At 37.7% G+C, this 24,937-nt stretch overlaps 1 protein-coding gene across 2 annotated transcripts; it reads right to left on the reverse strand.

Annotated features, from left to right (window-relative positions):
* Nucleotides 1-352: 352 nt before the first annotated feature.
* On the reverse strand, nucleotides 353-24,922 carry DIS3 (DIS3 exosome endoribonuclease and 3''-5'' exoribonuclease). Of its 2 annotated transcripts, none has more exons than XM_075527247.1 (21): nucleotides 24,631-24,922; nucleotides 22,357-22,514; nucleotides 21,475-21,668; nucleotides 21,183-21,256; nucleotides 19,861-20,025; nucleotides 18,136-18,300; nucleotides 17,079-17,192; nucleotides 16,852-16,989; nucleotides 15,590-15,736; nucleotides 13,226-13,342; nucleotides 12,266-12,367; nucleotides 11,468-11,532; nucleotides 11,288-11,372; nucleotides 10,537-10,664; nucleotides 9,973-10,059; nucleotides 8,773-8,929; nucleotides 6,907-7,121; nucleotides 5,591-5,759; nucleotides 4,992-5,150; nucleotides 4,462-4,584; nucleotides 353-684 (listed from the first exon to the last, which is right to left on the reverse strand). In XM_075527247.1, exons 1-21 carry the CDS (start codon nucleotides 24,862-24,864, stop codon nucleotides 595-597), a joined length of 2,886 nt encoding a protein of 961 aa, XP_075383362.1. In that variant the 5' UTR covers nucleotides 24,865-24,922; the 3' UTR covers nucleotides 353-594. The 2 variants fall into 2 exon arrangements, with proteins under 2 accessions (XP_075383362.1, XP_075383370.1); XM_075527255.1 differs by having other exon boundaries at nucleotides 19,861-20,028; nucleotides 24,631-24,890.
* Between the last annotated feature and the right edge of the window lie 15 nt (nucleotides 24,923-24,937).

Here is a 24,937-nt window from a genome sequence, read left to right on the forward strand (position 1 = left end):
AATTGATGGTTTCCATCCTTTTTTTAAGGCAGTTCATCAGAGGTTAAGTAATGATTTTAAATTGCTTTAAGGTCTAGAACAAAGACTGAGGCACTTTCGTATGGTTTCTCTCTCCATCTGCGTACCGTGTGCATATATACACATAGCTAGTCTGGTCTGAGAGAGAACTTTCCCAGAAGGAAGTGTAATATGTGGAATTTATCTTTCAAGAGTAAATTCTGTTAGCACTTAAGACCAGTAACTAGCACAATTACTTCTTTCAGTTTGGAGGTGTTAAAGAGAATGCACTGAGGACTGAAGAGACTGACTGAATGGCCTTAAGGCTGTTAAAAAAAAAAATTGCAACTATTCCTTCACTTTGCAGAAGCCTTTATTTTCACCCACAAGACAAAACTGTAGACATACTTGGTTTTAAAACAATTGTTCTCCTGCATACATATATTCATAAAAAGTTTTTTAAAAAAGACAGTTTTACAAACCATTAAAATGTGTGTTTAAAAGTAAACAAAATCTGTTTCTAGCACTTTGCCCATAGGGAAAAATATGTAAATACAAATAATTCATGTGTGATTTCCTATTAACTTTTATATCCAGCTATTTTTGTATCTTCTTTTTCTTTTTCTCTGGTTCATTCTTGCTGCTTATCTCTGTAGACAGAGTTGCAGGCACATCATTTCCTGGTATCTACAGTAAGAAAAGAATTACAAGTCAGAACATTTTTAACTCAATTTCAGCTTGTTACGATCCTGATAAAACTTGAGTTTACTTGTACAGACCTCTTACAAAACACTGTATCAACATCAGAAAATACTAGAGTAGTCATCTAAAAAAGGGTCTACCATTGTATAACAATCACAGCTGGAACGCTCAACTGAAGTAAAAGCTGGAAAAAGATGAGGGAAATACAAGCAGCAGCACCCCTCCTGACTAAGTTGCCAGCAGTTCCTTTTGCAGCAGATTATACGTGCCACCTTCTCAGTTGTTTGCAATGCCTCAGCAAATGCTGGTAAGGCAGGGGGTATGAATGAAAGGTGAAAAGGGGTCTTAAACCTAACAATTTTCATTTTGCTTTTAAAAAAATCACCACTGCGGTGTCTTCTGAAGTGCTGCTCTTATCAAGCAGAGGCCTCGTCAGGCTCAGGCCACTGCATAGCAAAAAGGCATTTCTCTTTGGTAGAAACTGGAAAAACTGTTGAAATAAATGGAAAACAAACGGACTTTTTCTAAAGCAAAGAACAAGAATAAAGAAAAGCCTGTATGCTTACAGAGAATGACTTATCCTCAAGGAAAGAGGTGATCAAGAAGTAGGCTATGCTTTCTTTGAGAATATGGAAAGGAGTAGCATTCAAGCAGAGAAGAGTGAAGCAGTCTACGATGAAATACAGTTCATTTAAGTAGGGTTCATAAAACCATTGGACCAAGACCAGACACGCGTATGCTCCTCTACACTTGAGTCTATGCGCAAACTGTAGTGTCTGATGGGAGAAGGTAACAGGCGCTTCAGAAGCTTGATGCAAGGAAGCTGATCACTAGGACTTTAATACCAGGTTGTAAATTATGTGAAAGTGACAACAGCATACACCAGCAGAAGAGTCATTTAATTGCATTAGAGTAACACAGGCTCCTATGCTGGAATTAAACCCACCACCATAAGCTGAAGGCTATGGTTTTGGTCAGCTAGTTAGGATGGCAACAATTATGACATGCTAAGGAGTAGTGGAGAGGCTGTGAGCACAGGTAACATGGTAACAATAAATTACCTTCAATGAGTAAATGTCACAAGAAGGCTCAAGACAGAGTCTAGGTTTCTAGGTGCCATAAAGGCCTGTTTCTTGGAGCAACTAGTCAGAGAACCCGTAACAAGGGAGAAGCAACTCTTCCCCGAGGACCTGCTTAAGAGGTTACCCACAGAACCATCCCTGTAATACTGATTTCAGTGTACTTACTCAAAATGCATCACCATGGTAGAAGGAAAAAAAGCCCAAACCTTAAAATGCATTACATCAGCAATAATAAGGAATTTAATTAAGATTTTATTAGCAGGGGTTGCAAAAAGGTAAAATGCTTTCAGGGGTGAGATGGAATTTAAAAGAAGACTTGGAGTATGAATATGCCATTTACAAATAGAATTTCAAGAGAACAGTTAAAAAAAGTCAGTAGAGTGATTAGTATTACAAGTCAACAGACATCCTTTAAGAAGTGAAAATGCCATCCGAATAAAGAAGAAATAAGTGCAAAATTAAGTTAAAATAAACAGGCAAGCCCAAAAGACTGAGGAAGAGTAATAAAAATTCTCTAAGTACGTGAGAGGCAGGGAATTCTTCCTTGTTCCTCCATGAATGGATAGCTTGATAATAATAAAAGCCTAAAGCAGGTGTGAACAACAGGTAATCAAAGTGTATTTGAAGCACTCAAGAAAATTAAGACCAACATCAAGAAAACTTACAAATTAATTACCATCATAAAAAAAAAAAAAAGTTTAGAACAAACTGGGTAAGAGGAATACTAACAGTGCCAGGACAAGACACTGTCCATCAAAGAGTTCTAAAAGCAAGTGTAAAACTGTCAGCTGGCAACTGTTGGTGTGTATAAACTCATTGCTTAAAACTGGTCTTGGTACTAGAAGGAATGAAAGAGGATGCAAAGTGTTTCCACATAACACCATACAACACAGAAAATCCTGTATGTATGTGATCCTGGATGGATCTATGGTGTGCTCACATTCAGAATCATGCGCTTCTGTTCCTCCCAGCTCAAAAAAAATCATATAACAGAACTACAAAACCATACAGGTGATGAGGAAGATGAAAGATACCAAATAGTTTCCAGAAAAGCAGGAGCTAACATAGTGGATAATAGTATATAGAATTGAGTGGCGTGGGAATAGTAAATAGGAATAAAAGACTATTTTTCATAGTGTAGGAAATACAGTATGTCATCAAGTAATGGTATTAGGCATCACGCTTGAAACAAATGAAAGGTTAAGTCCTTTTTCATACGTGGTGAGCTGTGGAACTCGCTGGTATAAGATACTGTGGGAGTCAGAAGTGTAAGCTGGGGAAAAAAAGTGATTAAACAAATTCACAGAACAAGACTCTATCTACTGAACTAAGATGTGTATCTCTGGGTGAGACAGTAGTTAAGTTGTAAATTGCTGGAAGCCTTGAAAGGACACAAAGGGAATGATCACTGTACGTGTATCTTACTCCTACACTCGTTCCTTACCAGGAAGGAGGACTAGCGACTGATGTTTATGGTGACAGTATTTTGGATTAACCAGTATGGCCATTCCTGTATCAAGGAAGGGATCAGCTAAAATTATAGTATTGGCTTTGTTGTAGAGCAAGGACCTTCACAGAAATTAGTACAAGAAGTAGAAGGGGGGGGGTGGATCAGCTTGCATTAGCCTTACTTTGTGTCTATTTTCAATGAACAAAGTGTGTCCCTTGGGGACTGGAGTCATTGCAACAGGAGTGTTCCTGAGTTTGCCCACAACAGCAGCTCTGACAAACACTAGTTGGTGAGCACAAGCAGTGGGCAGCTCAGCATATGAATCCACAGCAGGATGCAAGGTTTCTTTCTACTACAAATTTCATTATCTGCCCCCACTTTTTAAAATCATGAGGATTGCCTTCAACTCAAGCTAATACAAGAGCTCAAAGACCAGAATATTTACATGTGTTTGGAAACAGATGATTTCTCAGGAAAAGAAATAATCATGTTTGACTGTATAAACACAAGGACCTCTTTGCTTATTTTGGGTTTTCCTTTTCCTTCATGATTATGGATACTCAATTACTGCAACCATCTGCCTACCAAAAAAGTCACATGTAACTGAACAGAAGGACACAATCTTTTAATGACATGCAAAATACTCAGCAGGCCTGAGGTGTGACACCAGGTGAAAACCCCAGTGTCCCAGATGCACTAAGAAGCTAGAATTGAAAAGTCTTAAGACCAGAGACACAGTTATTAGGACATTACAGTTCTCACAACATTATCAAGAGAGAATTTTTATATTGTGGAAGTTGTAAGAAAGGACAGCCATTTACAGCCAGCAATTATACAGAGTTTCCTTCTGAGCCACCCATCACAGTTACACTGTAATTTACTGGAGCAAAAAGAAGATCCTACTGAGTTTTGGCAGATTTTCAAAGGGGAGATTTGATTACAGAACCATGAAATTCAAAAGATATTACTTCAGCAAATCATCAGCTTTCCCATCAGTGGAAATATCCCTGATGGGCCGAGAAGGGAAATTTAATTTAGAGCCCTTTACTCTTTTCAACTGCCAGTGAAAGCAGAGCTGTGTTTTACTGAGAGCAGATATGAAGCAATTACTACAATCTGCTGCTAAGTGATTTTTTTCTTCTGGGTTAAATTTCAATTTTACCATATGCTGATTTTTTAAGATAGCCGAAGAGTAATATGATTCCATGAATCACAAATCTTGTGCCTTACCTTTGGTTCTACCAACACCATCCGAATTTTCTGATGTTGAATGTTGGAAGCATCTAACATAATGTTCACTTTAACTTTATCAAACACACGTAACGTTGTGTCTTCCACAGTAAGTGATGGTACCTGAAAGTTCAAATTTTGTATAAATACTCACTGCTTACCATGTCTTACGTTTTTATACAAGTAAGTATTTTTGTAGGAAATTTTTAATATTACGTGTCAATAAAAATGAACACAAATTACTGTCCTGAATCTTCGGAGTGCTGTCATACGTGGTATACACATTTTTGCAGTATTTATTCAGATAATTAGGTATTAGTAGTATCTATTACAGAAACCAATTACTGTCAGAACCTGTTTATTTAGACTTATAAAGACCATAGTGGCACTACTGCTACAGATTAATAAACTTGCATTTAGAAAAGCCTCTCTTACCCTTCCAGATCCAACTAGAATAGATTTTAGTCATTCTGCTCACTTACCAAATGAAAAAAATAAAGGTGTCTAAGAACAAACCTTATAAAACATACCTCATTGTTGTAATCCAGTCTTGGTGTTGGTTTACCTTTTTCTTCAAAGAAGACTGTTCCTTCTAACCCATACTTGGGAATCAGAACCACAACTGCATTTTTTCTTACAAATAATATATATGCATCTTCATTCACTACTCCTTTGCTTTTGAAGAACAGCTGTAACAGAAGTAAAATACATGAATGAGAAAAAAAAAAAGCACTAGAGCATTCTCTTTTGGATTACAAATATACTGGCTTAAAAAAATAAAACCATTCAAATACAAATCTATACTTACACACCATATATTGAAAGCAGATGAAAAAATGTAATGTTATACACAGCATAAACTGTGTATAACATTACTGTAGTATTATGCATTCATCATATTTATAAAAAACACAAAGTAAAAAGAATCCTCAAGATGCCATTATTCTAAATTTTTCAGAACCAGCAACGCAATGTTGAAGCTTTTCCTCAAAGAAGCAGCCCTCATTCTTAATCATTCCTGCAGACTTGCTTGGTTTTGCTCTACAACGCACAACTCAACATTCCCTCCCTTCCTGTAAAATCAAGATGAATTGTCCATAGTTAATCCTCACATCTCAGAACTACTTACCTGTGTATGGAATGCAACAGACGCTCTTTGTGCATATTGAGCCATTTTATGTCGATAATTGAGATTTTTACACATATCTGCTAGCTTATGTTTATCTGTAAGTTCTGGGTAAGTACTGTCTGCTCCTATGGCCACTGCCAAAAGCCGATGTACTATAATGTCAGCATACCTGCAATAGATAAGATTAAATGATCAATGACATATTAAAACATACTTTTTTAATTAAAAAAAGTGTCTGAATATAATTTTGTTTTTATAAATCTTATAGATCAAAAAGTTTTTGTAATAATGACAGTCTGCTTATAACTCCCTGTATTAATTCAAGACCACTCTCCTTTGTTGACCAAAGACACACTCTGCAGAGCCAGAATGAACTGTACTGTCTAAGATAAATTCTTTACTATATTCTACCAATAAAGCCTGTATTGTTGAATGTTTACAAAGAAGAAACAACGTTTTATTTTTGGACTAAAGAATGATGTTACACAGCAGCTTAAGCCGCTCCCTCCTCCCTTTCCCATGAACTAGACAAATTTAGTGTAGAATGGTATTTCAATGCCACTGATCTGCAAAGCATAATCACACTTGAACTTCTTGGTACATAACTTTTATTAGAACTTCAGCCAGGAACTCTTTAACACATCTGTTAGCAACTAAAATTTACTATTAGGACTCCCAGAAGCTCCACAAATTATCCACACAAATGCAGAGGAATTTTAATCCACCTGTAAGAGATTTCACTTGAAATGTTTCTAAGGAGCAAAATACGACAATTATTTTCCTCAAAACTTAGACACTTCTTGGTTAAAAGAAAAAAAAAAAGAAACTCATTTTTCCAGGATGTACGATTTCATTACAATGCAACAGCTAGAGTAGCAAGTTTCAAATTCGCAATGTTTTTATATATTAAAATACAGTCTCCTCAAAATTTAAACATGTCTCCCACCTGAAAAATTACTGGCCAAACTCTGCCTCAGTCTCTGGTTGACTTATAACTGGCTAACTGATCCTGAAGTGCATTTCTATGCCAGAGATATGCATTAGGGATGTATTTCTCTTATTTTTATGAGTCTTTTTAAAAAAGTTAGAAGCCTTTCTAAAAAATTTTATTAGACCTTAGCAGTTGTAGACAGCGAACCTAGGAGCTTCCATGAAGATGGATCACCATGTAAAAACACTGCTGTTTCAATTGAAATCTAAAGCTGAACAGAAACAGTATTTTGTTTTAAATGGACAACACCACAATTTAAAATAGAATTTCTTCACAAATAAATCACTTCTTTTTGTTCTCCGAAGCTTTCATAAAATACAAGTACCTTCTAATGGGTGACGTAAAGTGGGTATAAATAGGCGAGGCTAAACCATAGTGACGAAAATCATTATCCATTCCAGAGCAGAAATAAACAGCTTGCATCATGCAGCGAGTGGTCAAAATTCGCAACAGTGTATTCAGATAGGGGAATGCAGGAGACTCAGCTTTGTCTAACGATTCAGCTAAAGCCTTTGCTGAATCTGTCTTAATTTCCAAATTCTGGAAGGAGGGGAAAAAAAAATTAAAAAAGGTCAGGTATTACTAGCAAACATTAACAGCGTATAAGCAGAAATATAACAGCTACATCCATGCTGATCTTAACAACTGGCACAGGTACCACACCTAATATCAACTTAATGTAATGCCACTATTAAAAAAAAAAAAAAAATCCACTCATGTACAGATCCCTCCCTCATTATTACTAGTGCTCTATGCAAACAATGAAAAGCTAAGTCAGTAGCCTAGGAATTCAGGAAAGACATCCATTCAGAACTAAGAAACACTTTATGCTAGTATTAACAAGTTTTTTTTATTTCCTTTGGTTTGATTTTTCCATCCCTTTGTTCAATAAATCAAAGGGGATATGCAAAAAAACCCAAAAAACAACACCCCTCCCAAAACACCAAAAGAAAAAAAAAGTATTTAAACCACACAAAGATTCTCATCCAAGCACAATGTAAGCAGTAATCAACCTTCTTGTATGTCCTCCACAAAATTATGAGAACTTATAGTTGGAAAAGTGATTTGTAAAACTAGTACTATATGACACTAAGTTTGTTCCCTGTTTGCCAGTGTTCCCTGATAAAAATTCAGGTAGCGTGAAAATAAATAATGCATTTTTAATTTCCAGTCACACAAAGTCAGTTTCATCACAAGATCAGCTGAATGTTCTTTCCTTCATGTACACCACTGACAACAAAGTATGATCTAGAGATCAAATCATGCTTGTTTTATGGTAAAATAATTGCACATTTATTAAAAAAGTGTAACAAAATATAGCATATTAATACCCAATTGTGATGGTTCTGACAGTATTGAAAAGTCACTTTAGTTTATTAAAAGAACATTTGTCTATGCACAGGAATTTAGCTTTCCAAATAAAATGGTACTTCAAAAATAATATTCAGAGTACAAATGAAATCATTATCATTATTCCAGTTTCATAGCAGCGGAAAATGAAATGGGCTGGGTTTGGCCTCATCTATTAATCTTACACTGATAGATTTGGGAGCTTCTCTCTTGCCCCTAGGAAAAAAAAGGCAGGGGGGACGGACTTGAAGGGAAAGGAAATATGAAGGCACATCACAATGTCTAGAAAGTTAACCTTAAAAGTTTAGCTCAAATAAAAGATCCTGAAACTGGAAAAATCATTTTTCAGTTCAGACTTGTTAATTGAATCAGGCTTGTCTCAGGCTACATTAACTTCTAGCTGATCTATGGAGAGGATAGAAACTATAAACACATAGGAACACATTTTCTTACTTCCTGAGTTTGAGAGAGACATGTTATTTGATGTGACTGACCAACTTTTAAGTACATCAATTAACGTATGTGATCCAAAGCCAAAAACTGGCTTAAAAATCACGTGTGGCTTGGAAAGGAGAAACATTCACAGCACACAAGAGTTACAATACAAAAGACTTAAAGAGTGATTTGCTTTCTTTACCTAAGAAAGGGTTTTTAAAAAGTAGAAGTTTTCCTTTCACCTAGAGGTACAGATACCTTGCTACAAGTACCAGCAATTTTAAAGTGTAGCTGATACACTTTCAAAATACTGCTTTCCAACCCTTATTCTTCGATAAGTGGCCAACCAGAGAGAAAACACAGCTTTTTATAATTAATTCACTTAATTAGCATGGTGAAAACTTGCCTGGGACTTTGCTGCCTTCACAAGGATGTCATAATTTGATGGGGGAGGAGCAGGATGTTTCCGGAGCAAGGCAAACTCTGGGAACTCATCGTAAATTTTTTGTGCTACAGAGACATTGGCAAGCAACATGAACTCTTCAACCATGGAATTGGTTTCTCTATCAACATAAAATATTTTGTATTGTTAGAAAAGCATTAAATTATATATTTACTTTGAGTGCCTAATGAAGAAACATTCCACCATCCTAACAATATTATATAACAGTAACTAGTGGTTTTGAACATTTATACAATTAGGCAAACATTTTTAAGACTAAAAGCATAACAATTATTTACTAAGTCTCAAATACTGACTCAGAAGAAAAAAACATAAAATATTCTAAAGTAACAAATTATATTAAAGAAAAATGCTCTTTAAAATGTCCAAGAAGACCAACAGATAAGCCTCTTCATTTCTTTCTAAGAATACTGTTCAAATATTGTGTATATGAAGTTCGAAAGCACCATGTTGCACACCATAAAGTCGTGACGGTATACATATCTAAGTGTAGATTTTAGCACAGAAACTAAGTAGTAGTAGGAGAGAAAGTAAGTATCTAGCTTCAGAAATTGAATCAGTAGCTCCATTTCTAGAACTCCTCAGTAAGATTGTCTGTATCACTCTGCACATGTGCAATAACTGCTATGTTGCTCTTAAAGTTTCAGTAATCCGTAACTCCAAGTTCTGCTTTCTCTCCTTTGTTAATACCAGTAGAAGAGCATCCCAGAGAAGCCAGTGGGATGTAGAGAGTTTGGACCTTAGTGCTCCATTAAATCCATAGTAAAGACTTAAGTTCATACATGAAGTATACAGTTCAAAACTTGCTTCATAAACAGAGCAGAAAAATACAGAGGAATTCTCTTTCCTAGGATCAGCTTGCCCAGAGAAGCTGCGGATGCCCCATCATTGGAAGTGTTCAAGGTCAGGTTGGACAGGGCTTTGAGCAACCTGATCTAGTGAAAGATGTCCCTGCCCATGGCAGGAGACTTTGCACTAGATGGTCTTTAAGATCTCTTCCAACCCAAATCATTCTATGATTCCATGAGTGTCCTCTGCTATTATATGAACTTTGTACACTATTAAGTAAATGTTGCTACTTAAACATGCCTTTAATTCCATCCCTGCCCTGAATTAACTAATTGAAGAAAATAAAACGCATACTTGAGCTCCTTAGTCTGCAGATCAATAGGATCATGAGTTTCACTGTCCATGTGGAAACGAACTTCTGGTGAGGAAAGTGTCAAGGCTCTGCAAGAGAGTAAGTGGTATTAACGGATTACAGTAAAGCAGAAACAGCAGCTGAGCTGCAGGCCTGTACACAACATCTGAGTTTATCATGAAACTGTAACTTAAAATTAGAATAAATTTTTAAAAAATTAGCAGAAATTAAAAATACAATTGTGAAATTAATGTTCAAATTAGCCTAAATTATGATGCTGACACACATCAATATTAGCTCCTAAAATTTCAAATGCTACTCCTCTGGTTGTGTTTTTATAATGACTGTAAGAGACCCATATTGATTGATCTTGTGAAGGAAAAGTTAACATCCCAAGTTTGTATTTTTGGGGAAACGAAGATAGGCATTTTTATGCAAATCGAAATGGCAAAATACATCTCTTTCAAAAGATTTTCACTGGAAAAATGGACACAGAGGACCATTATACAGTCTGACAGCCAGAAAAGAAACAGGAAAAAAGGTAACAGGGACACTGCACGGTTTACCCATTATCAATTCTTTTCTTCTTCAGAATTTTTGCTAATTTGTTTAGTCCACGTAGGCTGGTAGTAATATCATCATTCATAGTTGCTGAATCAATTCTCATCTGTGCTTCGGCATATGTAAGAGAAGCCTTGAAGACGTTAAAAAAAAAAAAAAGAGACATCATGATACATAATTGAATACTGAAAAGAAAAACATAGTTCTGTCTTGCAGAAACTGCAGTTTGCTGTCAAAGTTGGTTCACAATAATAGAAAGAAGCTTTACATTAAACAACTAAATGCATGTCATTCTCAAAGAATAATGGACAAACAGGACAGATCTATGCAAGATATTAAGAAATACCAGGCATTTCCAGTGGTTTTTTATGCTGATCACAGATCTATTTTATATATTAGAAGTCTAATTTTCAGAAATACATTAAACACCTCCAGAGTCCACTGAATTTAACTGAAAATTTTGACTAGCTGGTATATACTAACCATGCCCAATATATATCTCAATACACTTACACTTTTAAAATTAAATATCATAACAAAGTAACCGCACAAAAAAACATTGGAGCCTTAGAGGCTTAAAAGAACAGGGCAGAATAATTTACTTTATTTTTAGAATTTAAGCATAATTTTCTAATTCTAAGAAAATATAAATCAATAAACAGAAAGAAGAAAACTTTATTATCAAGTCTGTTGATCATAGTTTTTATAAAAAGGTCTCCAGCTTTTTTTCAGATGTATAATATTTATGTGACTAACCTTGGAATTAATAATACTCTTCGTAAATCTGGTTTTCAGAATTTCAGCCTTATGGTTCATCTCCCATATACATGAAAATGCAAGCCTATGAGAGGGAGAAAGGGGGAAAATCTGTTAAAATCCACATATAAACATCTGGAGTTTCTTGTCAGGATCGAAGTCTGGATCATATACATATACCTGTCCACATTAGATCTCAGGGAGCATAAATTGGAACTCAGTAACTCTGGAACCATATCAATCCTCTGCAATATAAAGAATAAAAATAATGACGAGTTATAAGTATGTATTTTAATTTCCTGATTTTTAATATACTAAAAGCTTGGAAATAATAATTACTTTATTTTTTTTGCTAAGAAAGCTCAGATTTCTGAAAGAAAAATAAGCTACTTTAGAGGAAATTAATTCCAAGGTCCATTTTAATTATCATTTTTTTAGTAACAGTTATTTCTGAAAAGAAATTGTGGTCTGTGAGAAGCAAGTTAAAATCAACAAGACTAACTGTACAGTTGTAATGAATACAAATCATAGGAAACAATAGAGATTTAGCTACCACAAGAAAAAACAATGGAAAAGGCAAAACCAGGACACTTCTGTAATTCCAGATCGATATTAAAACAGTAGTCCAGTTTCATTAATGCTTCAAACAGGAGTTGAAAGTTATATTCTCCAGATAATGGACTGAAAAAAAAAAGGGGGGGGGGGGGGGGGGAAGGAGGGGGAAGAAAGGGGGGGAGGAAAAGGCGGGGGGGGGGGGGGGGGGGGGACGACGACATTTCTCCCTCATTCTGTGCAGGCTGAATGACAGAAAGCACCTTCATTTTGATAGTGTTAGGCAAATTAAGTGCAGCCCAAAGGAGTCCACTTTTTTTTCCCTCTTAGAAATAATGTCTCTACTCCCAAGAATTAAAAGAGGAAAGCAATGAAAAATCCAACCACTGAATTGTACAAAAAGCTTTTTATATAGAAAACAATTACTTTTTCACACAGATATACTGTTGTTCCTCTTTTTGCCGACTCCTCATCCAAAGCATTTCCCGGGCGAATAAAATGACTGACGTCTGCAATATGTACACCAACCTAAAAAACAAGCACCACATTACACATCTTATGAAACAGAAATAGTTCTCAACGTGGAATAAACTTTCTCAAGTTTTTCTTTACCACCCAATTTACCCATTCCCAGTTCCCTTCAGCAGCTCCTATACTTAGTAATAGGAATAGTTAAAACCTATCATACTGATATTAAAAAAATGAATAGTTGCAGTAATTATGCAAAACAAGGGCATGCATACATTTAGTGAAAAGTTACGCTCATTACCAATGCAACTCTTCTTGCCTGGGAGCTTAAATAACCTCTTTCATTTTCTTCAAGGCTCACTGCAAATTTGTTTTTTGCTTTTCTGTTTGCTAGACTTTCCATTTTAGCACACTCTGCTATTACAATTACAACTTAATTTGTACTGAAGAAAACCTGACTAAATCAGATATAAGGGGGTAGAGAGCTGGTGTTAAGTTTGTAGCTTTTTAATGCCTTTTTTTTTTTAATAAAATAATCATTCCTTAGGCATTACAGCAGTAGCTTCACTTTTTCTACTGATAGTTCCTTATCCTAGCTGTAGATATCCATGTTTATACTTAGCTAAAGCAGGAAATAAATTCTATGTTAATTTCCCATGCCAAATGAGCAGAAAGAAGGATGAATTTAGACATTAAATTCCCACGTCTGACACTGATGTAATGCAAATCAACTCCCTTTCTTTATTACCATCTCGGAGTTGTGCAAACACAATTTATTTCTTTTACAACAGATCTGGAGCTTTGCTCACATCATTTACTGTTACCACTAATGCACTGTTTGTAAAATAAAGGAAGAAGTAAATAAATAAATGACTGGCTTGATCAAAAAAAAAAAAAAAAGAAGAAAAGAAGCAATACCTCTATATTTCCATTTTCTACTTCTCTACAATGTAATGCATCATCAATATCTGTACAGCCAGGAGGATCAACACTACAAACATACAGATGCCTTAAGTCCTCCCTGCATTTCATATCCTGAAATGTAAAAAAAAAAAAAAAAAAAAATTGTTTTCAAGAACATCTTCCAGATCAAAGTGAAAATGATCATTTGAGAAAGGCACTTTGCATAAGATTTTCCAAAGCAGCCAACTATTTTCAACAAAACTTTGTGTTTTGTCTTAGGACAAGATTTGCAGGAATATTTATTTATAACATCAAAACACACATGTAGAAACTACAGCGATAGGAAGACTAAGACAGAAGATGATCAAGTACTGAAAAATTTTCTGTTTTACAGCAAACAGGAAGAAAAACAATAACACCACAATCTTTTCATGATCTTCCCATCTTTGTCGGCGACATGGACAGTGGGATTGAGGGCACCCTCAGCGAGTTTGCCAATGACACCAAGCTTTGTAGTGCATTCGACATGCTGGAGGGAAGGGATGCCATCCAGAGGGGCCTGGACAGGCTTGAGAGGTGGGCCCGTACGAACCTCATGAAGTTCAACAAGGCCAAGTGCAAGGTCCTGCACATGGGTCGGGACAATCCCGAGCATAAATACAGGCTGGGTGGAGAATGGATTGAGAGCAGCCCTGAGGAGAAGGACTTGGGGGTGTTGGTTGATGAGAAGCTCAACATGACCCAGCAATGTGTGCTTTCAGCCCAGAAACCCAACTGTATCCTGGGCTGCATCAAAAGAAGTGTGACCAGCAGGTTGAGGGAGGTGATTCTGCCCCCCTACTCTGCCCTCATGAGACCCCACCTGGAGTACTGCATCCAGCTCTGGGGCCCCCAACATAAGAAGGACATGGAGCTGTTGGAGCAAGTCCAGAGGAGGGCCACAAAAATGATCAGAGCGATGGAGCACCTCTCCTATGAAGACAGGCTGAGAGAGTTGGGGCTGTTCAGCCTGGAGAAGAGAAGGCTCCGGGGACACCTTATAGCAGCCTTCCAGTACCTGAAGGGGGCCTATGAGAAAGCCGGAGAGGGACTTTTTACAAGGGAATGTAGTCATAGGACAAAGGGTAATGGCTTTAAACTGAAAGCGGGTAGATTTAGATGAGATATAAGGAAGAAATTCTTCACTATGGGGGTGGTGAGGCACTGGAACAGGTTGCCAGAGAAGTTGTGGATGCCCCATCCCTGGAAGTGTTCAAGGCCAGGTTGGATGGGGCTTTGAGCAACCTGGTCTAGTGGAAGATGTCCATGCCCATGGCAGGGGGGTTGGAACGGGATGATCTTCAAGGTCCCTTCCAACCCAAACCATTCTATGATTCTATGATCTCAGAATTAGCAGGACCAGGAATCAAGATTTTTTAAGTGAAATTTTGACTGATGTCCAGCTGGACAAATTGTTTAGGATATGATTGCTCTCAACTAACTTCAGCTTTCTAAGACTTAGATGTCTAGACAGCTGAAAGGAACTGCACACTTTGGAAGTATCTACCTTTGTATGAGGGCTACAAAAAGATCTCAGATCGGTATCTTAGACTAGACAACTCACTTTTAGACAGTTAATTTACACAAAGATCCCTCCTTCAGTTTCCATGTTCAAAAGAAATAGGAGTAGGTAATAACTTATAATAAAAGTAGCCCACATCAAAGAAATTAAAATACAGAAATACACAAACAAAAACACTCAGCCCAGCCCAACACAAAACAAAAAAAACCTAGCCCAGCCCAAAACAAAAACATATCGTGCTCAAATTGTTCCCTGATGACATTTTCCATACGTTCTAAAGCAACCATTTCCCATATTTAAGCTACTGGGGAGAACCTGAAATTCAGTAACAGCATTTAAAACGAGCAATTCTTCAAACACCAATTTCTCTTTCTCTAACTACTTTACTGGAGTATAGCGGGATATATGTAAGTCTCCTCTCCTCAGATTATTTTAGCGATGACATAGGCTGTCACATTTGGTTACAAAGCTATTTAGTAAAATGAAAAACTCTTAGGGATGACCTTACAATTATTTGAATTGTAGTCTCTCTCCTTTGCAAAAATATCGTTTTTTACATTTTTATTTTTTAATGAAACCTGTAATATGGTTTTTATCTTAAAATTTCTATCCCTAACAAACACAGTTTTACCCAAAATCCAAAAACTTGCAGAGGCCTTGTTTCCATAGGAAATCTGGCTGAAAGTCCACCCTAAGACAAAAATGGTTTTGGACAACATTTTTCCTCTATTTTTGGTGCACTGGGATATCCAGGAATGTCACAGTTTGATTTAAAGGAGAAGACATAGTAATTATTACAATAATTTAAAAATTATTACCTGTTCTGTAATGCTCCATGGCATCTTTGGTAAGAAACTAAGGACACCCTGGGAAAAAGGCTGATGAGGGACATCATGTTCAAGCAAAAGAACTTCTGTCTCAGTCTCTTTATCTCCAGCACTTCCCAAGTTCTTTACAAAATGACCCTGAGAAACAATATACATACATACAAATATATATACACACATAAACACATGCACATCCAGCAATATTATTTGCTCAAAAATAAGTATTTTAGACCATCATCTCATAGGTTATTAGTATATTAAACTACACAGAAGGAGTAATCTCTCCTTCTTCAGTCAACTTCCTCATCTTTAAGAGAAATTTAATTTCAAACATTTAATTGATTCAGTAAGTCTGAACTTTGTATTTCCCCCTCTTTTCCTAGAATGGCACTAAATTCTCCACATTTAAGAGTGCAAAAATTGTAAATGTAGCAATTCAGTTTTGCAGGAAAAAAAAAACATTGCTGCATAAGCAGCAAAACTAATAAGGTCTAAATTCTCTATGGGTTTGTGTTCTGCCACACATCCCACTCTCTAACACCACGTTAACTCCACTTCCTTTCTCACGTCTCTCATCATCTGCAGTAATGCTGTCTTTGTCTTAACACTCCTTCCATATTCCAAGTTTCTTTCATTTCTCTAAACATGGGTGAGAACAAGAGCTGTGCTCTCATTCATTACAAGCTCTGCATTCCTACACAAGGCAACAGAAGCCTCTTCAAAACCTAGTTAGTGTTCAACACAAATTGAAGCTAGAGTCCTTAGTATCGCTTATATCCTCCTGTTTATTTACAAAGAACTTTTAAGAACTTAATTATCTGTAACTGCCCCACTGGAAATTTGACTGAATTTGGCCAATGTGTTTGAAACTACTTGCCAGGAGGGTGATCAGTGTGTGGACAAGCAAAGCCACAGCAAAAGGTTCACATTTCTAGGAACCCAGACTAAAACAAGGCAGTCCCTAGTTAGTCTAAATAAAACACCTTTGTTAGCACATATATGTTCACTGCAGAACCTGAGGACCGAACTTTTTAAGTATGATAACCCATACCTGTTTTTTTGGGGTAAGAGCAAACTAAATCATTTGAGGACTTCCTTAATCTGCACCATCAAAGAATGGCACTCAAAGAAATTAAAATTCATGTCAACGTTTTTTGAAGTTACTCAGTGTTGCAGACCATAATAAACATCTCACCTGATAAACACATAAAAATCGTACAGATAAAAGTTCAGAAGAAAACACTTAAACTTACATTAGGATACCTGGAATTCCTGGGCCAACCGTCAATAGCAACAACTATTCTTTGTCCTTCCAATGTCTCTGCTTGTCTTGTTTCTATTCGAATGCGAGGAATTCTGCGATCAGCTGGTGTAAACAAATGGCGCCTTGCCTATTAACAGCCAGAAAAAGGAATAAATAATTTCTAATTAAAGGGAAAAAAAAAACCCTGCACTTACAATAATTTGATTATTTCCTTACCTCTTTGATCTGTGATTTGGAAAGCATGCCACAAAATGGTCGCCAGTTTCGTTTTATAATGCCCACTACTTTTCCTGTAGGTCTCAGCATGTCCTTGTTCACAGAAGTCTTCAGCTGGTAGAAAACACAGAGGTTAAAAACACAAAACTGTCTGAACTCATGTTAACATGTTTGACTACAGCATGTAGCTCAAACCTTGGTGGTAACAACTTCTGTGTCACTGTAATGCCATAAATTCTATTATGACTTCATGAACAGAACTATGCCTCCCTGTGCTTTGCATGATTTTTAGTATTTTTAGTATGTGACATGACTACTTTGTTGTGGGTTTTTTTTAATGGACACTGTTTCAGAAAAACAAAGTACAGCAGAAAAAGACTCTGAAGAAACATTACCTTGTTCCACTGTCTCTGCTTACTCCACAACTATCTCCACTTTCTTTTTCAAGCTATTATTATAATTTTTAGGACCCCTTTTATGTTGCTTGAAAATTCTCCAGTAATTCTAAACACGGTAATTAAAGAAACATTCCCATGGAACTCAGTGGGAAGATCATGTTTCTGAAGAAATGCAAATATTTGTTGGACAGGGTATACATGTGTTGGCACCACATGCACATTAAGCAGAATTACTGCAAGAAGCTAAAGAATATTTTACAACTCGTTCCAAACATATGCATTGCCTATAAAAGCTGACTGTCATCGTGATACAGCATCTGCTCCTATTCTAGCAAATCCTAATCTGCACATCAGTATATAGCTTTGCATTATTACCCGACTACCACTCAGTAACTTAGATTTACTAAGTTTAACAAAGTAATGGGGGAATTCCTGATTGGGATTAATCAAAAAATTAAAAAGTATCTATTTTATACATATTCACGTATTTAATGCAATTGTAGGACTACAATTAAGTTTTTAATTTCCATATTCACAATAGCTTTTAGGAGTCAGTATAAAAAGGATGTAAAAATCTAAAGCCTAATAACACTGTCAGGGTATTGCTGATTTCATCTCTCTCTTAACATAAGTCAAGTAAAAAATTATTTAATTCATACGATGTTTTCTTTCTCCTCTTCATTTTCAATGTCATCTTCATTCTGGCCATCATCCTGCAAGACCACTGAGGATGGTGCCACCCATTCATCTCTTGCCAACAACTCCACAGCTACAATATCTTCATGAACTGCTCGGTTTAGATGTTTCAGTCCCTGTATAATTATCTGGATTTTTTAGAAAACAAAAAATGAAAATGCAAATATTCATGATGATAGCAACAGAAGACCCAAATCAAAGCAGTATAGAAGAGTATCCACGTATAACAGGCTCTGCACTCTAAAGAACATTTTAAGGCATGTTTGTGAGGCATTTTCTTCTCTGCCTAGGTTTCTTTCAGTACTGATGACATTATTTCAGGATTCCAATTGACTCTATAAAAATAATTTGTTTTCCCAGACTTTTTTTTTTTTTTAAAATCAGACAATCCTACTTTGTTGGTTGACAGCTGCCTGAATATGAGCCAGCAGTGTGCCCAGGTGGCCAAGAAAGCCAATGGCATCCTGGCTTGTATCAAAAATAGTGTGGCCAGCAGGACTAGGGAAGTGATCGTCCCCCTGTACTCAGCACTGGTGAGGCCGCACCTCAAATACTGCGTTCAGCTTTGGGCCCCTCACTACAAGAGAGAGAGACATTGAGGTGCTGGAGCGTGACCAGAGAAGGGCAAGGAAGCTGGTGAAGGGTCTAGAGCAGAAGTCTTACGAGGAGCGGATGAGGGAACTGGGGTTGTTTAGTCTGGAGAAAAGGAGGCTGAGGGGAGACCTTACTGCTCTCTACAACTACCTGAAAGGAGGCTGTAGAGAGGGGGGGGGGGTCGGTCTCTTCTCCCAGGTAACTAGTGATAGGACCAGAGGAAATGGCCTCAAGTTGCACCAGGGGAGGTTTAGACTGGATATTAGGAAATTTTACTTCGCTGAAAGGGTTATCAAGCATTGGAACAGGCTGCCCAGGGAAGTGGTTGAGTCGCCATCCCTGGAAGTACTTAAAAGACATTTGGATGAGGTGCTTATGGACATGGTATGGTGGGGGTCTTGGTAGTGTTAGGTTTACGGTTGGACTCGATCTTAAAGGTCTTTTCCAACCTATACGATTCTATGATTCTGTGATTTTTGCGGGCAGGGGGACTCCACAGACTACTGGGAGATATGAATAAAAGAAACAGCCAGAGAAGCACCTCCAGCTGCCACTACAAATAGAGAGGGAGGAGACAACTGCTGCTGCTTGGAAATGGTGTCTGTACAACTGTACCAACAGAGAGCCCTGCAGGCAGACAGCCCATCTAACTCATCACCAGACATGAAAATAGTGGGGGAAATAAAGTGAGAGCACCCCACAAGGGCTCACCACGGTTTTTCTGAAAATCCTTCTACAAACTAGTTTCTCTGTCTTTCACCATATATTTCAAACTAATTAAAAAAAAAAAAAGTGTTATATTCGAGTCAATTGAAAAACTATTAACAACTAAGATTGAGGTTTATTTTATCAAAGCACAAAGTATAATTTTAAACACATTATTCTCTTTTCAAAAAGAGCATAGTTGACATTTCAGTAGTGTATATCCATACAAATAAACAAAAACAAAGCAAAAAAGTCAGAAAAACACAGAAGATAAAAAGTTACGATAATGCTCCTTTTTAACAACATACGTCACCATGAAAGAATTACATTTTAAGTCATTACTGAGGCTCGTTAAAGTTCACAGCATGAAGTCAAAATGAAAAACTCACCTCTCTGTTTTCTTCAGCATCTCCATGAACCCAAACAGTAGCTTCAAGATAATTATCTCTGCTTGCCCTGTAAGTTCCTTGGAGGTAAATACCAGATTTTATTCCTTGCTGCAGTTTGCTAAGAGGAATATGTTCTGGGAAAATTATTTTTCCACTTTCTATTTCCTTCTTAAAAAAAAAAAAAAGAAAAAGGAAATTTTCAGTCTTTTGTAGTCATGATTATTCCAACAGCAAGCTCAATAACATGACATTCAAGCTAGCAAACTCCAAAATTGTAACTATGTGTAGGTATGAATATGCACAACAATGAAAAACTACTATTAAGCAGTAATTTTTCTAATGAAGCATAAAAAGCATAAAGAACATAGAAACATGACAATTCTAGGAAGGTCTCCTTTTCTTTCCCTGTTTGCCTGCAATTACTTAAAAATACTGCACAAGTGACATACACTTACACATTGATTTGGATATACTGACTAAACGTATATCTAGTGAAGAAAATATTAGCATAGTACTACGTAGTAAAGAGTATAGCACACAGTGTAAGCACATTCTGTAAGCTCTATGGAATATTATGAAAACATATTACTGTGACTAAACTTTGGAGCAGTCGGACAGTTAGTTTAAGCTGAATGAGCTACAGGTAACCGCCGAGAAGATCAGCTGAGCCCTCTACTTTCTTCCCACTCTTACATTCTCACTCGATGCTGTTAAAACTAACTGATGAAATTAACCTTCCCATTTTTTGGTGGTGTTAGTTTTCAGCTGTATCAGTCTTATGTGAAAATATGTCTTGATTCTGATAAACACAAAGCACAAGGAAACAGAAGAGGATGTAGCTCATCTTCAAGCTGCAGCCTGCACTTTTGTCAACTGACCACAAAAATCAGAGCTTTTGATAGAAAATGCTTTTGATCAATAACAAGTTAACATAAACTTTCAAATAATAGACACAAAACAAAGACCTAAATGGTTTGCAGTATATACTTCTGTAGTGTTCATTTTGGTTCCATTATTTCTAATATTAATATACTTTCTTTAACCAATTGTTATTAGTCTCATCTTCACATCAGTTATCTAAAGCAACTGGCTTTTTACAAATAACTAGATACCTACTAACAGGCACAGAAACAGCAGTAAAAATAGCTGCAATATTTCCTTTTTTCTCTTCAGTTGTCAAAAAGTTGTATTGCCAAAATGGTACTAAAGTCCAGAGTCCTCATTTTCTAAACTGATGCTAGTAGCCTGACATATGGTGTCCAATAATATACTGCAAACCATTTGTGATTAACTTATTTTATAAAAAGAAAATAACAACATACCCCTTCGTCAGATACACAAGCAAGACGATCTACAAGATCAGGATTAGCTATCAAGCTTTTTATATACTCCTCACCTACAAAAGCACACACATAAATATTTATGCAAGAGATGCACAGGATTTAGGTATGAAGGATTTAGGGTTATTTAGGATTAATTTATTATTAATTACTATTTATTATTAATTTATTTAGGATTAATTTATTATTTAGGATTATTAGGATTTAGGTATGAAGACACTGATGAGATTGTATATCTGAGCAATAAATTAAACATACATGACTCTTCACTTACATGTATAAGCAGTTATCCCTTCCTCTAGAGCTTTCTCTTTATTAGTTCTGTCATTTGTTAAAAAGATAACTTGGATCTTCTCCTCATCCTCTATTTTCTTCAAGTGTTCATTGTACCATTTTACTGCTACCCGAATGGCTCTGTCATTGCGGTCATTAGAAGTTTCTCCTTGCTCTTGCTCTATGTATGTTTCTCTAAATAAATAAAAGGGGGGAAACAACAAAACAAATCCCAACATCTATCCATACTTACAAAAATTTTTCAGACCAACAAGATCAAGATTATGAGGCCAAACGAATCATTGCTGTACCAATTTTTATACTATGTGTAACACTCTATAGGCCACTGAACAAGGCTCAGGAGACAGAGGAGTCAAGAAAAATAGCAAGCAAGTGCTAATTTCTAATACAAACTTCTCATTGACGGTTGAAGAGGACTGCATTCAAGATGCTAGGACTATGCATTCAAGATTCCTAGAACCATGATACTGCAGTAGTGGAAACTACTTGTGAGCACAAATAAAGGCAAATTAATTGCATCTTCATTTCTTAGAGCTTTCTGTCACGAACCAACAGATTTTTTAATGTTTAAAAAGGGACACTAAAATGGAAAAGCATTATTTAATTGCTCAGGTTAGTCTTGTCTATAAACTTCATTCAATGTTCTAATCACCCTTTCATAATATATATGCTTATACTAATTATAAAACAGAAAAGCTCCTGAAACATACAACTATTTCCCAATAGGATTCCTTAGAAGTATACAGTTCCATGCACCTCAGTCTAATTTTCTTTTTACTTAGTTCACATGCTCCATTTCTATTTCACAGTTTCTTTTACTGGACATCAGTACAACTTTATTACACAGTATTCCACACCTTACCGATGATGTTCATTGGTGAAAGAATAGAAATGTTTTTCAGGGTTTCCAATCACGTCCCTAATTCGCTTGTACACTGGTGCACTCCGATTCCTAACTTCTTGTAAGACTGTCTGTAGCACAATGACATTCTTAATAACAGGATCTTCAAGTATATCAATCTGAGGAACAAAATGGAAATAAATCAAAATTGTTGTTTAATTCTATCCAATAACAGGACTTGAAATACTTGTTTGGTCAATACGTAAAAAGCTAACACAAATAATAAGTTGCACTACTACTGCATTTTTCTCTCACTTTTGGGAATCTGAACAGTATATTAAGCTGCTTCCTCCTGCTTGTGGGCAAAAAGTTCAAATAGGATTTTCCTGCCTCTTTGTGGCCTGAATTTTGCTGAAGATAAGGACTCATTCTGACTTCCACCAAATTCAGCCCCAACGTATGCAGGACTCCAATCAAATTTAAGGCCAGGTGTACACTAGAAATTTTGTTTACATAAAATGGGTTCTTGTAAATTATAATCTTCATAAACAAAATATATCTATGCACAATCTGACAGCAATCCACCATAATTTAAAGGCTGTCTGGCATATGTCTTTGTGAGCAATGCAAACCATGAAATAGTACCTGACCACTGTTACACAGCTAACACAGACACATGCCTCTGCACGTGTAGGCTTAAGTTCTCCAAAAACAATCCCACTGTTACACTGCAATTTTAATTTCCGCAGATTCAAATCAACTGGAATTCTGTTAGCTGCTCTTCACCTTTCCACAGACCCTTTTTTGAGGAAATCTGTTAAAAATTTTTCAGCCTTTTCTTTGCCAACTCCTGACAGCCGTGGTGTGCAAGAGAGACAAATGCACACCAAAAATCCATACCAGGAGAAGAAGGTGAGCTGAATTTCCTAAACTTGTGGCAACGAACTGTGCACACCCATCTCCAAAAAGCGACAGGAATAAGGCTCTAGAGGGCATGGATACAAGAATTAAAAGCAATGCCAGACCAAGCTTCTCTGCACTCGATGTTTAGATGACCTAAAAGATTTAGAGCCATGTTCACAGGGCAAGAAATCCAATATTATTCTATGCACAAGCTGAATCACCAGGCAAAGTCTTACTGTTGCAACCCTGTTCCAGTTGCTAGGTAAAACCTTTTACTACTGTTACCGAGACTTCCTAATCCCTGCTGCTCCAGTTCATGGCAGCGTACCCTGCCACATTGTCGCAATGCTCCCTAGTATGTATATACAAACTCTGCCAAAGACACCAAGAAGTCCATGGGTAACAGCCTGAAAACATCCCTTGACTTGCTGTTTTGGGAACAAAATCCTTACTTACAGCTTTTGGGACAGGTAACTGCTAAAACACGTGGTGTTGTGTGCCCCTCTCCCAAATAATCCATGTTAGGAAGCATGAATTATTTCCAGTCTCCAATGTGTGCATGGGGCTATTTTACTTTCTACAGATGTATTCAAATGCAATCAAAAAAAAAAGTCAAGCATTGAGCTTGGGAATTCACTGCCTCCCAGCCTAGAGTTCTACTGTCTGCACTGCCCAGACTCAAGCCTTTGCACAATTAGTGATGGGCTGCAAAGTTCATCCCATGCTTCTAGAGTTGTACGTGGGATGATTTTGCAGCCTCTATTCATTACCTGAAATCACATTATGATTTCCACATCACATTATGAAGAACCTAAACCTACAACACTCTCTGAAAAAGAGAATAGGTATTTAGGAAAATTCAGGTTGACAGGAAAATTCAGCGACCACCTGAAGATCCCCATCGCTGCTTCAGAGTCTATTCACTCTCCTTGCCTGACTTTACATACCCGTATCAGACCACAACAAACAAAAAAAATGCTGTTCTCCATTCCTACCGTTCAGGCAGCAAAACCTAAAACCGGAAAATGGTCTAAAACCGGACTAGACTCGGTGATGCTGAAGGCCTCCTCAACAGCTGGCAGGGAAAGAAAAGACCACCCATTCAGGGACCAAGCAGACACAAATAAGTAACAAGGGGAAGACCCCAGCCCGACAGCGCGCTGCTAAACGCGCCCCTCCAGGAACGATGCCTGAACCCCACGCCTCAGGGGAGCGGGGTTCCTCACACCCGCACGGATTTAATCACGGCTGGAGTAGGGCTTACGGCTCCGCATGGCCGGGCCCAGAGGGAGGCGGCGGGCCCTCCCCGGCGCCCGGGCCCGTGGCTCCGCTGAGGCACAGCCTCCGCCCGGCGCCCGCCCCCTGCCGGGGCCGTGGCCGGGAGCCGCTCACCTGGTGAAGGAGGAGGTTGGTGTCGGGCAGGAGGTAGTGCGGCCCGGGGCAGAGGCTGCTGGCGGCGCCGCTGGGCTGCGCCTCCAGGCCGAGGCCGGGCCCGGCGGGGCGGGGGGCGCAGAGGCGGCAGGCGGCGGCGCCGCAGGGGATGTCCTCGCGCAGGTAGTGCTCGCGCACCACCTTCACCACGGCGCCCGCCCGCGTGCGCTTCAGGAACGTCCGCGAGGTCAGCATGGCGCGCGCCGCGGCAGCCCGGTGGCCTCCCGGCACGCAGCGCGGGGCGGGGCGAGGCGAGGCGAGGCTCCGC

Source organism: Mycteria americana, chromosome 1, assembly GCF_035582795.1.
Source record: "Mycteria americana isolate JAX WOST 10 ecotype Jacksonville Zoo and Gardens chromosome 1, USCA_MyAme_1.0, whole genome shotgun sequence".
Taxonomy (NCBI): domain Eukaryota; kingdom Metazoa; phylum Chordata; class Aves; order Ciconiiformes; family Ciconiidae; genus Mycteria; species Mycteria americana.

Bases quoted from the DNA above. Each gene is read 5' to 3' on its own strand.
- DIS3 (XM_075527255.1), bottom strand. From the start codon at position 24,864: ATGCTGACCTCGCGGACGTTCCTGAAGCGCACGCGGGCGGGCGCCGTG. The intron at 18,301-19,860 runs GTGAGTTTTTCA...TAAAAAATCCAG, and splicing joins ATGCTGAAGAAAACAGAGAG to ATAATTATACAGGGACTGAA. The intron at 10,060-10,536 runs GTAAACCGTGCA...ACTCTCTTGCAG, and splicing joins AAGAAAAGAATTGATAATGG to AGCCTTGACACTTTCCTCAC.